The sequence below is a fragment of the Pezoporus flaviventris genome, unplaced genomic scaffold (genome assembly GCF_033815535.1).
Source record: "Pezoporus flaviventris isolate CSIRO_AGI_PZ_B2104156 unplaced genomic scaffold, CSIRO_AGI_Pfla_v1 ptg000002l, whole genome shotgun sequence".
Taxonomy (NCBI): Eukaryota; Metazoa; Chordata; class Aves; order Psittaciformes; family Psittacidae; genus Pezoporus; species Pezoporus flaviventris.
The window spans coordinates 88,173,138-88,189,357 of NW_026892550.1; the positions used below are offsets into that span (position 1 = coordinate 88,173,138).

Genomic DNA, 16,220 nt, shown 5'->3' on the forward strand with positions numbered 1-16,220 from the left:
ATGCTGCTGCAGTATTCATAATGCAAAATTTCCCATCGAGGGCTAAGAGCAGAAAGTCTTAACTTTGTAGCCAGCCTGGGGATGATATCAATGTTTTGGTGAGACTGTGCTATCTAGGCAGTGCTCCCAGGAATGCTTGTATATTTTCATATGAGTAATCATTGTAATGTTAGGGAGGCTACTGTTATTTTGTATATTGTTACTGCTTTGTGGGCAAAATACATGCCAACATTAACTGGATGGGTATATGTAAATAGAGGCAAATGGGTGAAAATACATGATGATTATCTCTTGTTTAGTGGGAATGATTTCCATTATCTCAGCAAAATACTTTGTTTTCCCACTCAGTCTTCCAAAATAATGCACCTCCCAGATCTCAAAAATGGCATTAAATAACATCACTTTTTTGTCTCTGAGTGTCCTATTTTATAGCTTTCAGATATTATTAGGTTGCGCATCACTTAGATGTGGAAGGAATGACGTACTTTCTCTATTGAGAAAAATTTTGGGTAGTTTCAATAGTATGTTGAACTCTGTGCTGCAGAATTGGAAACTGTAATGTTATCTGCTACACAAATTGATTGCACTTAATGGTAGGCTGTGTAATACTTTTTCTTGTGGTGCTGATCAGTACCGACCTGGCTGGGCAGATGGCTAGTTCTGTTGATTGCATATCCATTGCAACTTATGTTAATTATCTGTTGATTTTAAGTCTTACTCCTTATTTTTTGCATGGTGTTTCGTGGAAAGAAGTCTGTATTTCAGAAAGCTTAAATCTGCCATGCTGGCCTACAGGAATGTATTTGGAATGTTAAGTTTCTTTTAACAGTCATGTTTAATATATACAGAGGGCATCTAGCTCTGACAGGCCATCTGAATGTCTTCAAAGAGTTACTGAATTGTTTATTGATCTACTTCATTATTGCTGTTTCTCTGGTTCCTTTTGATGTCTTGTCACTTTGTTCAAAATATGATGCCAGGGTTTTAAATTAATAGTTGTGCAGGAAGCCCTACATGTGTAAATATTAGGGTATGTTTCTCCTTTGAGTAAGAATGTGCTAGATTGTGCAGTAAATATTGCTGCCATCAGTTTTATCCTTTTCATGCCCCTCCCTGTGCACAGATACTACTTCCTCTCTTCCTCTTAAGAAAACTGAAGTGTCTGAGGTTTTATCTCTTAGGTTTTATAACAGTCTAATCTCTTATTCTGCCTTTGGAAGCTTACAGACTAGTTCCCTGCTTAGGAAAATAAATTTGATTAATTTTTCCTCCTTCCCTTTAATCTTTTCCATGTATGTCTCTTACATTTGTTAAATCACAAATTAAAAGTGCCGGCCCATTTATTTTTTTATCTCCCCCCCATTAATTTATTTAATCACTTTTTGATGCTTTTTAAGCTTCTAGAATAGACAGCATCCCATGACAAGGAGTTTCAAGTATATTGATTTCTTGGAAAAGGGCTTTATTTTTAATCCTGCTACCTGAATGTTTATTTGTGGATTTTATTTTTTTTTTTTTGTTTTGGCTATAAATAGTGGGTAATAATTCTTTATTTTCTAAGCTTTCAGGATCTTAAATATTTTTATTATATCCTCCATCAGTTGCTTCTTTTTCCAGGATTAAAATTATAACCAGTTTGCTTATTCCTTGTACAGAAGTTGTTCCGTATCTTTGGGCATCTTGGTTGCCTCTCATTATCTCTTCTATTTCTAGATTTTGCATTTGACTCAGCCCATTGGCTTGTCTTCTACACTTAGTGTGCACCCACAGCAACAGCAGGAGTTTGTCTGATATCAGATTAATTTTTGTGGTAAATCAGCACAGAAATGTTAAGTGTCAGAGTGAGAAATAAGACTTCCCGCTGGTGATAAGGCAGGTGTGGAACTCTTTCATTTAGATGTACGGCTTCTTCAGACAAATGTCTTGTGCCTGCCTACAAGGCAGCCTTGCCTGTTTGCACTCTTCCAGCTTATAGCTTACGTCCCCTTCACAGCAACAAAACCTGGCCACAGTTTTCGCAGTGCGCTTCGCTCACAGCTCTGAGAGTTACAGGCCAAGTGTATGTCCTAGGTGTGCCCAGTAGCTGAACCACAGAAACTGGCCAGTTTGGTTGCTTCTGGCTGACAAGGCATAGGTTTGTGCTGTGAAGCTGTCAAATTCATGTATTACTGGTGTTCATTATTTGTCATGCAGGACAGTTTTATTTATTTTTAAAAGAGTCCCCTAACCCACTCCTTTCTCACTCTTCCCCATCCAAAATGGTAGGAATGAGCTAAGTATTCTGGAGGTAGGGATAAAAAAACCCAACCTTTTAATATTTAAGTTTGTAGAAAGTAAGCTGTTACATTAGAAATGGTCAAAGTCAAGGTTACCTGTGTACAGTCTTAAATCTTCCCTCTTTTTTGTGCATACAGCCCAGTCAGTCTTTAACAACTTGTATACTGTTTCCTTTTCTGCAAAACTGCAGATATTTCAAGAATAACAGAAATACTGTAAAATCATAGGGTAGAGCTAATATGTTCATTGATGAGGTTTCTTTTTTTTTTTTTCCTTCTGGCCCTGCCCTTTCATTGCTAGATTTCAGTGTGAAACTTGACTGCAGTACTTGTGTTTCCTTACATTTGAAGTAGGTTTTCAAAAGGTAAGTGAGCAAAATGCATCATGGAAAACTACATTAGGAGGGAAAAAGGGAAAGCTAATCCTCAGCTGTGAGGAGCTGCCAGTAATGTTCAGAAGCTGACAAAGATGAGCTGCTCATCTGAGCATAAATAGTCCTCAGAGTCCGTGTGTTTGTTGCCTTGTGAAACTGGGTGCACTGTACTCATTAGTTTTGCTCCATTTTAAATATTTGATCACATCTATGATTGTTTACTTTTGTGTAGTTTAAGGCTCTGTTGCAGTCAATTTTCACTTTGCAGTACATGAAGACTAGGAGTCTACAGGGTGTCCAGTCTATAGTGAAATTAGCAGTTAACTGTAGCCCAGCCTGGTGTTTTGTGATCTACCATGTTATTTTACAGTGAAAACATCCAGGATAAAATGCCACAAAATTGATGGGTTTCCATTGAGAGAGATTTTCATTTTTTTCCACTGTTTACACACTGAAGATGAGGCCTCTGCTATGACACAAAGACACTTTAGGAAGATTTCAAACAGCAGCAGAAAATTCTCTCTTTGGGAAAGAAAATGTACCGTGTAGACTTTTTCCCCAAGAGTATCTGCTTCTTCAATGCAAAAAACCTCACATTCTTTTATTTATTTTTTTTTAAGCATTAAAGTAGCCAGAAAGTCAATAGTATGTATAAAATATGCAATAAATGTCAACCCCTGTACCTGTACTCCATGATACTCTGGCATACTGAAATAGTGCCTTTGCATAGACTGAAGACACATTATTTCTATTGAAAGGGTTTGTGTTTGTGGAGGTTTGTACTGCTCCTTAAAAAAAAAAGTTTCTATTTAAAAAAAATTCGAATTGCTGTCTTCTGATTACAATTTTTCTAAAATTTCTTCACAGATTCCCGTTAAGAGAGTAGATAGTGTGCTGCAGGAAATCTTTGGGAAATAGAATTACAAAAAGCTAGTGACTTAAGTATTAAGTCCCATTCTGCTTTGCTGGTCATGTGAGATTTAATTCTCTTAATTTTATATATTTAATTTCACAATACTGTTCTTTCCCTCCTGCTGGAGGAAAGGCCCATTTTCTGACATAAACTTTTCTTTTCTCTCCCCTCTCCACCCTGACCCCCAAGAGCTCTGTGCTGTTTGCCCATTAAGTTATACCAGAATAATTCTTACTGTGGCATGTAGGGCATTTCAAATGAGGAATGTGTCAATTATTGGACCTCAAGGAGGGAGAGGTCAAAGTCATAGTGATGGGTTAGCATAGTCTTTAGGGTCAACAAGGCCGGGATTAAGAGGGAATGAGCCCATCAGGGTCTGAGGGCCCTGCTTCTGCTGTCTCTCTATTATGTCATTCAGATGACTTGCAGACCCAATAGACTAAAGCAGTTGATACTGTGACCACTACATTATATGCAGTTCAGTTTTTATTTTGGACTAGATTTAATCTGCTCCCCAGGACTAAACAGTCTTGCTTCACTTGCGGTTCAAAGCTGTAGGACTGCTTATTAGTTCAGACCTGCCTTGGTAAGAGATGAAGGGTTGGAACAAAGCTTCAAGTTTGGTTTCCTGTCAAAAAAGTGTAGTTGCATGTGCCAAAACTGCTCTGGACATAGACCCCTGTTCAGAGGGAGAGCTTTAAAACTATATTATTGCTCTGAGCTAAGGTCTTAATATAGACACAGCCTTTTATTAATCCTAGAGATCTTTTGTCCTGATCTTCCTGGTGATAGTATTCAGTATTACTGTGTCTAGCTAATTAAAGCTGCTGCTGTTAGCTCCTGCTCTGTCAAGTTTCACTAATTGAAGTCCACTGATATAAATCCATTGTTTGTATTAAGAAGGGGGGAGGGCAGGGAAAAAGAAATAAAAAAAGACTTTGTTTTGGTTTTGTTTTTTTTTATTTACTTATTTATTCTCAGTTGTCCCTGTCAACATGCCACAGTTTCATCCAAAGCAAGGGATGCATGAAGCTTTTCAGCCTGGGTTTTGTTTCCCTGTAGTTTTTATACTTGTTTAATTTGCTGACTGGCAGCTGCAAAATCACTTAATCAGCATATCTGGCCCAAATACTAGGCTGGACTTGAACATACTGACAGTGTCTTGGCTCATGCACAGCTGAGACTAGTTTGAATTCTTCTTCTGTGATCTGTATAAGTAGTAGTGGTGGAAAAATAAGAAAACAATAGTCTGAAGATCCTTCTTGTTCCTCTCCCAGATGTGCCACACTAGTCAAACCCCGAATGCCTGTTTTGGTCTTGTTTGTAGCCTCATGAAGCTTTGGAGAGTCACTTCTGACTTACAAGACCCTCTGTGGGAGCAGGAACAGCTCTCTATTACCACTGCTCAATTGGCAGGCCTTCTTTTTGAGTCCATTTGTTTGCCCTTTCTGGGGCACCATTGTTATGTGTTCATTTCTGTGACCTGTGGAGCTGCTGAGCACTGTCATCACATTGGCAGGTCTATTTGGTCAACACAGAAAGCATTTTCTCTGAATCCAGGCAAGTCATCTGAACTAATTACTGTGGTAAGTCCTATCAGGACAAGTTCCAAAATTAACTTACTACCTTATTTTTTCCAGGTACTCCACATCTGCATTCTCCAAACTAAGCAAAGTAGGGATTCGACATCCTCCAACTCTTCCTTTCATTGGTAACCTGCTCTTTTTCCGTGAGGTAAGATATAGTTTTCTTTGTATCTAGCCGATGTGATGGGATGAGTGGACAGGAGGTAGGAAGAATTGAAATGGTACACTTCAATGGTACCATCTCTTCAAGCATCTCCCTTTAGAAAGAACAAGCAAAACTCAGCTTTTTGTGTCAGTTGATAGAAGCCGTTGAGTGCAAGCAGCAATAATTTCAGGGTAAAATAAACTGAGTGGAAAAAAAAAAAAGAGGCGTAAGCTCCTGCAGTTAATTACTTGAGCTTTTCCAAGAAAGTTCATGCCCTCAGTGAAGCAAATTTAGGTATATGAATAGAGCAGATTATATTAACTAGCCCAAACTGGTTTGTTCTGAGTAGTTTTGGCTCCTATGACCTTTCTGTTTGTTTGTGCTTTTGCTGATTGTACACATTTATTCCAAAGCTTGTGAAGTTACTTGCTCCTGAGCAGTAACTGGCATTAGGTACCACTGAATTCTGTTGCTCTGTGCCCCACATACTGGGACTTGGAAGAGGAAAGAAGGGGAAGTGTTGGAATTCTGCCTTCAGATTTCATTCCCTTATTTTTCTCACCCATGCCATTTCATTAGTCTGCTAATGCTGTGGTTTGTTCCTTGCTCAATTTTATTAATGCTTCTGAGAATTTAGTCCAAATCCTCTTAATAACGAGGACCTGCCATTTCTCTGGTTGAATCTTACAGAAAAATATCTGTAGTGTGTCTCTGCTGCAGTCCAACAACTTTTCAGGAAATCTGGGCTAACTCTAGCTGCTGCCCAGTTTCCTCTTTTAAGTGCATGGTCATCAATATCCATGCTGAGATTTGAATTATTAATGACAATATAGTGCCTCTTACCTTAGTCTTCATAGTGATTGCACTGTCAAATAATCTGACTCATTGTTAGGTAAAACCCATTTAAATACCAGTTTTACATGTACATCTGATTTCATTTAGAAAATAGCATGAAAGATAGACTTGATCTGCTCTTGATTAATGTGAACTGGAGTTGACAGAGTGACTTTAACGTACTGGGGATGGTGGTGGTGTGGAATACAGACCAGTTCATCCTCCCTCTTCTGGTTTCAGTTCAGCTGGATGGCATGAAGCTACTTGTTCTGTAGTTCTTTGGTCACAAAATCCAGTTATCGTTAGTCACCTACTAGCGCTGTAAGAAAAAAGTGCCTAGAGACTATGACATGCTGTAGATAGGCTTGCCCTGTATCAGCAGACAAGTGGAAAGTTTTTGCAAACTGTTACCTATGATGTGTTAAGCAAATTTTGTTACCAGAATTGCATTCATTAAGTCCACTTAATGCTGGCTAATAAAGAAAAGTTAAACTTAATCCTAGTTACTTTTAGCAAAAAATTAGTTAAAGGTAGCTGATAAATTATATCTTGGATTACCAAGAAATATTAATTCCATGCAGGGTTTTGAAATACCCTTTTTGAGTGATGCAAAACCACAAGCCTCACAAGGCTGTATGTCCTTGGATTTCACTATCCATTTTCCCTATAGTCCTATGGTTACCAGTAGGAATGGGCAGGGATGAGTCCAGGCTCTTTGTAATTTTTCTTTCTTCCCTCGTATATTTTGCGTGTTTTCTGGATCTGCTCCTGTGGCTGCTTTCCTAGAAATAGTGCCCATAGCAACGTGTTGGTAATAGGAAAGCTGCTTTTATACTGCAGGCTGTTCTCTATGAGAGTGTTTTCAGGGACAGGAGTGCTCTCACTGCAGTCAGAGAACAGCTTCCACCTTCCCTTCCCCTGCAGGGTAGAACCGGAGATTGCCCATCCTAGGAGTGAGGATGGTTTTAGAGGCTTAGCTGTGAGGGGCACAGCTGTGCGTGAGCAGTGATTTGTTGGGGGCTGAGGTGACTTCTTTTTTTTTTGTTAATAGGAAGTAGCAAAATGTCGATTTGTTCTGTTGCTACATCTACAATGTTAAAAAGTTCTTGCACTTGCATGTTTATGCAACCATGTCTTCTCACTGAACTGGCTTTTTAGAGAGTCTCTCTTTTAAGTAGGCCAGCTCCTTCTTGGTATTGCCAGTGTTGTGAAAGGAAAACACAGGAGCTACACTCCCACTACATCATCAGACTAGCAGTTTTCAACCCATGAACATTTATTTTGGAGGAATTCATGAATGGCGACTTAGGAGTGAATTGATATGTGCCGTATGGGAATCTGCCTATGTGTCATTCATACTCTTCCAGTGTCAAACTTGGACTGCAAATCAACTTGGGTTGAAAAGCCCTGGACAACAGAGGGATCTAGAAGAAAAAGGGAAATTGAGACATCTTAACAAATACAGTCTTCTGGTCCAAAAAGTGTCCTCTTCTCATGGTTTCTAGTTTTCCTTCTAGGATATGATTGCTAGAAACTTAATGAAAAAAGAAAAAGGGGGGAAGATGGGGGAGGGGGGAACAACAAGGACTCACACACACAGCTCCCTCTGACATAATCAAGAAAATCTAGGACCTGGGATTTAAGAAAAAAATATTAAATACTGAAAGCTCCTAAAAATTGTGGGAGTAAATGGTATTTTTCAGTTTAAATGGCATAAATTCAAGGTTTTAAATGTCTTTTCCCTGACTTGAGTGTAGGTCAGTTCTACTGAAGTGAACAGAGGTTCCTGTTTTGCTCCACTGTGTGAATAGAGCATCATTCTTTTTTTGGCTATTATTCTTCTGTAAGTGTGCCTGAAAATAAATGAACAATGCCAGCAGGATTTGACCAATAGTGCTAGGTTGTGGGCTTTTTCATAAGCCTTCAAATTTATTTTAAACAAGAAAATGTTTTCTTCATGGGATTACTTTGAAAGAGTTATTTTGGTGATTTCTCAAGCAGTGCATTTTATTTGAGTGAAATAAGAGTTGCTGTTAATACAGTGTCTGTGAGAGAGGAAAAGGAAGTGCTGAAAGTTAAGGGACTAAAGGAAATGCAACAGGAAACACCTATCTCTATCACAGAGGAGCAGACTTTAAAAGCTGATTTGGGGAAAACAAAGTTATTTTACTGTAAGTCACCCCTCCTCTCTCAAGCACAATAAAGGGAGATAATCACACCCTGAAACTAGAACATATCCAAGTTAATCAACTTATCTCAAAAAAGAGAAGATAGGAAATTATTGCAATTCTGCAGCTGGGAAATTATCAGAGTCCAAGATATTAGATTAAAAATTCTTCCCTTGCGTGAGAACAATTTGTGGTGGGTAAGTCTGATGTAACAGTAAATATGATTAGATTGTTTAAAAAACCAGCATGTTCAGTTTTCTCAATAACTGAGCAGACTTGCAGCAGGCAGACCACTGCTTTGCTAGGAACTCCCAACTGTTCCCCCACCTCTCCACGTTCTGCATTTTTCCTACCAGCCTGTGGAAAAACATGAGGTTTGTCTGTAATAGCTGTGTAATGGGACGCACAAGGGTATACGCAGCATGGACTTTCACATATGAGTCTGCATGGGCTTTGGAGCAGCAGCTTGCAGGAATGCTAAACAAAACTCTCCTATTAATTCCCAGGCTAATGGTTTTATTACGTGACAGATGCTCTGAAAACCAAGAAGCCACATGCACTGCACTACCCTTCTGTCTGAAGAACCACAGCAAACACTTGACCTGTTGCTATGGCTGTGCTGTGCTTTTTCTCCCCCTTTCCCATCCCCTTTCTAAAAAGGCAGCCAAGCTGCATTTAAATGTCATTGGCTCTGACATTTGCATGGCTCTGGTCTCCTGGTACTGTACCTCTGTGCACTGCTCCCTACTCAGCCTCTCGGGGAGCAGCGCTGTGCCCCTGCAGCCTTGAGGCTGATGTCTCTTCATGATGTTTGGGGTGGTGGTAGGTGTGTGGTTGACTGCTTCTTTTGATTCTTGGTAGGCAGGATATGCAACTTTGCCCTGTGTACTGTTGGGCAATGTGCTTTGGGTTCTTATAATGGCATGATCGTGTGTTGCTTTCCTCCTGTTACTCATAGCAAGCTCCAGTGAAGGTTTTGACTGGCTGTGCGCTTGTATTCCTGCCTTGCATTTTAATGAAAGACATCACTCTCTTTAGCCCCTCTCTGCTTGGACAGGATACTCTTTGTTTACTCTGTTTATTTCTGTCTGGCCTACTTGTAGATCCTGGGCTGCCCCAGAGTGGCCCATTTCTGCTGAATGGAAATGGGGGCTGTGTGGGTGCTTTGTCTTGCTTTCAGTTTGAGATCTGGCTGGGCTGTGTTGTTTTATGGCTGATGGGTGGGTGCAGAGAAAGGGGGAGTGCAGGGAGGAAGCAGAGGGCAAACATGATCTTTTTATCTTTTTCCTAAGCATCTGCCAAAAGCATCCTTTGGGTTGTACATAAAGAAAAATAAAAAGCAGGGTCCTTGCAGGAATGAAATTAACCTCTTGTCTAATTTTCAGCCTAGAAAGAAGCGTGTCAGTGCTTAGAGAGAGTGGCTGCAGCATTTACTCTTCTGGAATTTAATGACACAGCATGTAAATCCAAACAAGGTTGGAGAGAGGCAAATGGGGGGGGGGGGGGGGGGGGGAGGGGAAGGGAAAAAGAGGAGCTGTGAGATAAGCTGTGGACCTGGATTTAATTATAAGAATAATATGGCTTACACTAACAGTGAAAGCCTGCTATGCTTTGGTGTTGCTTCACGCAGATAACCAAGACAGGAATAGGGAGCATGTATTTTGCAAATTGATAGCTGTCTGTGGGGAACCAGAAGGGGTGGCAGTGGCATCACCAAATAATCTGGTTTTATCTTGCACAGTCGACTGTGTGCATCTGCCATGGGCTGCTCACTGCCCAAATAGACCTCACGGGGTACTCAGTGTCTTCTCTTGTGTCCTGGAAACACCCCTCACATGCACCTTGATTGGGAGGCCTGTGAATCCATGTATTTCATGTGGCATGGATACATGTGGTGCAGATCTAAACCTAGTAATGTCATAGTCTGCAGTGTGACAGAAAACCTGGGGTTAGATGTGATTTTATGTGTATATTCATATGTCTATAAAGCCAGTCTGTCTCCCCTTCAAATACATGTGAATTCCTAGTTTCAACTGGTAGTCTCTGCTACCTGCTTTGATCAGATGTTAGTGTTGTCAGGTACCCTGACAAAGTCAGTGCAGTGCCTGTTTGTGGGAACCTAATGCAGGAAAATGAAGACATCGCAGTTACCTGTCTGCCACTTGAATAAATGCTGTTTGCACCCTTGGGTAAGAGCTGGGCCTCTGGTTTCTCAGAAGAGCATCTGGTGGAGCTGTGCTGTGGCTCACCCCAGCTTCTCCCTGAGTTCTCAGCAGGGTGAGCCTGCCTCTAGGGGAGCAGTGAAAATGCCTCAGAAACTCTTTCTGTAGAGGTGTGATGTCCTCAGCTTTTTTGCACTCGATGTTTCCGATAGCTGTTTGCTAGGTGTCCCTAAATGTCATGTCAACTTTAATGTTTATGGAAGCTGGAGAGACAGTATTAGGATACACAAAGAGATTGGCAGTATTTACGTGAAGGAAAAAAATAGGGGTGAATCATTGCTGCTTTGCTGGTGAATAATGGTGACCCAAATGGTGAAGGTGGTAGTGGTCATGACAGGTGCTTTTGCTCTTCTGAGATATACTGTTTTAATTTAGAGGGAGCAGGTCACTTTCTTATTCCAAGGAATGGCTGCGGACTGTATAGCTTCTTAGAGCAGCTCCCACATCTATTTGCTGTGCGGAGCTGGGTGAGTGTTTCCTGTAGACCTCAGCAGTTGCCCCTAGAAGGAAATGTGGAACTCATTAATGAGCAATATCATGTTTTTGATATTTTTTTCTTTTTATGCTGTGTTTTGGTAGTTCCTTTTGGCATACTTTATACTTGCCTCATTAAACACACATGAGGTGAAGAGGCAATTGCTAGATGATTGTGAAGGGCTCGCCCATTAGGTGGAAAAGGGATGATGGTTCCCCATGGCAGCACAGTGAGTGAGAAGAGAGATTCTCTGATCATGCTGCTGGCGTTCCCCAGACACCCAGTGTGATCTTGGGCAACTCTGACTGGGACAAAGCTTTCTTATTGTCTGGGTAAGCAAATCTCTTGCTCCACCTGCTTTTTACCCACCTGCAAAATGACATGGGTCTTTCCATCAGGTTATGGTGAAACACTTTCAGCAACTTCTCTGGGGATTTTCTGTGGTAGATTTGGGGAGGCTGATATCACTGCTGTCTTTAACAGGCAGGGCTGCTTGAAGGCTGGAGGGAGACTAAATGATTTGGCAATGTTCACAGAGAAAGTGGGGCTGTGAATCAGCACCAGGTCTGAACAGTGGTTTATAAATGAAGGTGTCTGAGTAAAGTGGGTTCTCAGTGTAGTAGCACTGCAAGACACTTCTCTGCTGTTCCATTTCATCTTTCACAAAAACCATTGCCCTGTGAGGGGTTTTTGGTGACAACTGACAAACAACTACCCAAGATCCATCAGAGAAGAGGTCTGCGTCATTTAAATGACACCTGGCTCATGAGAATGGTGTAGGGGAAGTTTGCCATGTGCTGCGTCTTTTGGCGAGTACATTTGCATGTTCATCACGTAACTCTGGAGTTTGCTATGTAGCCTGCTCTTTAAGCAGTGTGTACTGCTAAATTAAAGCCAGCTCTGGCATGACATGTAGCAACAGTTAAAAGCCATGCTACACAGTAGTTGGGTTAAGAGAATGAAGATAATGTATAGTTGCAATGGTAGCAGCCTACAAATAAACCCAATGTAATCACTTAAAATGGAATTTACCTTGGACTCCAGGATCTCTGTGATCATGCGCAAGGAGTAGGATTCACACAGGAGGTAGGGACTTTCACCTTGAAGAACAGGGCAGTAGTGATATGATTGAACAGGAGGACTCCTGTAACTGTTGTAGCAAACTTAATGGCCTTCTACATGTGGACTTAAAAATGCAGGAATATTTCTTAGGTGTGGTTGTGACTACAACCAAAACTGAACAGAAGACATCAGTGTGGCACTGGCCTGGAAAGAATGGGATTGGACTAAATAAAGTCTTCTAGTCCTTGAAATTAAAAAAATAAAGTAATACACTCGGGGCTGCAGTGAATAAGAACAATCTCTGTTGTTTTAAGTAAGTTGTAACTTGCTTATGTGACCTGTAAACCTGGAGTTTAGTGATGGTATATGCTGCTCACCTTCTTAGTGCAATGAGGAGAAATCCGTATTCAGAAAACAGTTTTTCCATGTCGGCAGGATCAGTACGTATAGTAGCCAGGTATCAGTTGCAATGCTAAAATTGTAGTGGGCTCAGATTGGTTGTTGAGAACAGTTGTTATCCATGAGCCAACAAATTTAGCTGAGTCTTAACTTCATTAGCAGTGTCTAAATGCATTAGCCATATGCTCCTCAGCATATGGGTAAATACATAACAATTTATTTTCATTAGGGTTTTCTTACAAGTGCTGATAACCCAAGCTCCGCTAGAAATGTTTACAGCATGACATGTCTCTTCAAATAAGAAGCTGGCCTTCTGTACAGCAAGCAAGATAGTTTCCCCCACCCTTTCTGAGAGTAGGAAGGTACAGCTGCTGTAGGTCTGATCCACTGCAGCTAGATGGGCTCGGTTTTACTGCAAGGCTTTATATTAAAACAAGTAATAGAAAGCTTTGGAGAACTGTCTGTTCAAACATGTGCCATTAAAACCATGGTATTCATTATGTGCTGTCTTCTGGCTGCTTAAGGTGCACCTTGAGTGGTATCATCTGGTAGCTTTATCTAGATGTATGGCCCTCTGGGTTCTCCCTCCTTCCTCCCCTCCCAGACAGGGCACACAACAGGGCTAAATGCAAGATCCTTCACCTGGGTTGGGGCAACCTGTGGTATCAATACAGGTTGATGGATTAAGGGTTGAGAGTACCCCTGAGGAGGACTTGGGGGTACTGCTGGATGAAAGGTTGGACATGAGCTGGCAGTGTGCCCTTGCAGCCCAGAAGGTCAGTTGTATCTTGGGCTGCATCCAAAGGAGAGGGGAAGGTGATTTTCCCTGCCTGCTCTGGTGAGACCCCACCTGCAGTAATGCATACAGCTCTGGAGTCAGAACAGCAAAGGCACAGACCTGTTGGAGCAAGTCCAGAGAAGGAATACGAAAATGATCAGAGGGTTGGAGCACCTCTCCTGTGACAAAAGGCCGAGAGAGTTGGGTTTGCTCACCCCCTAGAAGAGAAGATTCTGGGGAGACCTTATTGCAACCTTTCAAATCTTAAAAAGGGATTATAAGACAGATAGGGGGAGACTTTTTAGCAGGGCCTGTTGCAATAGGACATGGGGTATTGGTTTCAAACTAAGAGGGGAGATTCAGGCTGGAGTTGAGAACGTTTTTTACAATGAGGGTGGTAAAATACTGGTAGAGGTTGCCCAGAGATGTGGTAGATGCTTCATTCCTGGAGACATTCAAGGCCAGGCTGGATGTGGTTCTGAGCAACCTGATCTACTTGATGATGTCCCTTCCAACCCAAACTATTCTGTGATTCTGTGAAATAGAATAGGTAGGATTAGTGAAAACTAGGCTGAAAGAGTTGTAAGAAATCATATATAATGAAGAGCTTTAATATTCTCTGGGAAGTTGAGTGGGACTTTAAACACAGTGATTGTGTTCCACTCAAAGCAAAAAAGCTGCGTGGCGTGAACAGGGATTGGAGGGAAGTACCACTTTGGACAGGCAGAAAAAGGGGATGGATAACCTTTAAGTTTTCAGTGCTTTGCCTCTATTTGCTTTTATTCCTATATATTGAGAGGAAACAGCAGGTGATAAACGCTATATAGGTTAAAGCATCTTGTGGCTCCAGAGAGTAGTCTAGAAAAGAAGTAGAAAAAGGTATTAACAAGAAATTGGTGATCAATACATGTTTTTTGCAAGTGTTATAGCTTGTAAAGGAAAGAACACATCTACTTTGCTCTGTTAATATGCTGCAACATATAATGTGAAAAGTGTGTGGCAAGACAGGAGGAGGAAGGGTGGTGTTCGAGTAATCCTTATTTGTGCTCCACATCTGAGGACGGTCTTGGACGGGAGCACCTTGCAGCCAAGGTGGGGTTGAAAAGGCACTTGATCACACACAAGGGAGAAATGGGAGAGCTTTGGGGAATAAAGCTACAGTTGGTGACCTTACCAGAGTTCTCTACTTTAATACTGAGTCTCATTATAGTTCATGATAGAATTAGGGGCCAGGCAAGTATCTCATAGTTATATTTGTGTTTATATTTTTCGCTACCTTTCCCCCCCCCCCAGTGCCCCAGGGAGCCATCTCAAAGACCTCATAAATGTGAGATTTCATTTTGTAATGCTATTTCATTTCCTGGATGGAGGACCTGCCATGAGAAGACTAGACCTCAAATTATAATAGCCCTATAAAAACCTCCCTAAGGCAAAAGGAAAAAAAAAAAAAGAAAGCCTGTGAAAGACAACCACAAATACAAAAATGGAGGTGTTTGGGTTCTTGCAGAACCAGACTAAGCAGTTCTAGTTATGACATGATTAATTTCTGGGTTTCCCTGTTTATCTCTGTGCACTGTTTACTTACAGACCTGCATCTCAAAAGTCTTCCAGGGGCTTTTGCTTGTGCTTAATTTTCTCCAGTATTTTGATGTGTTTGGGCGTGTTTTAGCCATCTTTAGAGCCTTCTAGAAAATGGAGTTTCCAGGTAAAATTGAAAACAATCCAACAAACTGACTAGAACAAATACAATCACAGATCAAGTAAAAACAGTCTGAAGATGCAACTCTTTCTTATTCTTGGGTGAAGCCGTTTTATTTCAGCAGACCCAGACTGTCTGTCTGCTTTCCACTGGAAATCTGTGCAGAATTGGCACATCGACTAGAATAAAAACATTCCCGAGGAATCGGCATGTTCTGTCAAAACATTTGAACAGCTCCCATCTCCTGGAGCACAGCGCTGCGGCGCAGCCGGCAAAGGAAGCTCTGCAACGTGCGGTGCTGGCTTCCCCTCCAACCTCCTATCTTGAAGCCACCTTTTCGCATAATTATGGGCAGAGCAGTTCAGGTTAAGTTATATCTAGCTGTGGTGGGATTAGAGAAAGAGGTTTGTGAGAGCCTTTTGCACTGTGGTATAACCTAGATAAGGACTGTTCTTTCTCTGTTCTCACTAAGGCTGTTGTGAGGAAAAGTCAGGAAGGTAGGGCTGTAGGACTCCCATACCTTTGTGTAGCATCCTGGCTCAGTGTAATAGCCAGGGACAGGCTGGAAAAGATGAGCTCCAGGAATAGTTCTGTTGTGCAGGGACAGGATTCCCCCTTGACACACACTTCTGTGCCATGCCTCTCACTGCTGCATGTGTGAGCTCAACCTCCAGCAGCAAAGTTCTATCTCTGCGTTGTGGAGTCATGATAATTATTTATTTTTAGTTTAATGACTTGATTAATAAAAAAAAATATAATCTTTGGCTAGAAAAATATACACAGCAATTACAGAATGTAACTGAGCAAAGTGGAGCAGGACACTGATTATTTGTGTTAAGTAGGATCTTAGTCCTCTAATATTGAAATGAAGGTGGTCTCACTGATGGTCTCTACTTGGTATGAATAAGTGATAAAATCAGGTCTTGTTTTACCAGTCTACAAGAGGTGCTTCTGTCTGTCCTTCAGGCCAGTTGCTTAGGAGTATAATTACATCATTCTTGTTACCAAAGTTAATATAACCTGAATGACCATAGCTAAAGGAAGTTTTATTTTTGCAGGATTTTGGGTCTATTGCATGTGGGCATTGTGGTGGGCAGCATGCACTCAGTGGTTTGAAATAGAATGAAGTTTTTCTTCATCTTTGAAATAGTGATGTGTATTAATCAATGCTTTGCTGCACTGATGAACTAGCAGATGGTGTCCTTTAAGGCTGCATATGTGACAGTAGCCTGTTTGAATATCCTACCTAGTTGTCTAAGTCCTATCCAGCAGAAAGATCCTTTATAAAA

General features: G+C 41.2%; 1 protein-coding gene across 7 annotated transcripts in view; it reads left to right on the forward strand.

Annotated features, from left to right (window-relative positions):
- Positions 1 to 16,220, forward strand: part of TBXAS1 (thromboxane A synthase 1) — a 239,321-nt gene that overhangs the window by 62,538 nt on the left and 160,563 nt on the right. For 6 of the 7 annotated variants that reach the window (XM_061444970.1, XM_061444973.1, XM_061444964.1 and 3 more), the window contains one exon: positions 5,204 to 5,297. In XM_061444970.1, the coding sequence (XP_061300954.1) occupies positions 5,204 to 5,297 (94 nt within the window). Of the gene's footprint in view, positions 1 to 5,200; positions 5,298 to 16,220 lie in introns of those variants that run through there. The other variant, XM_061444972.1, reaches the window with a different exon arrangement.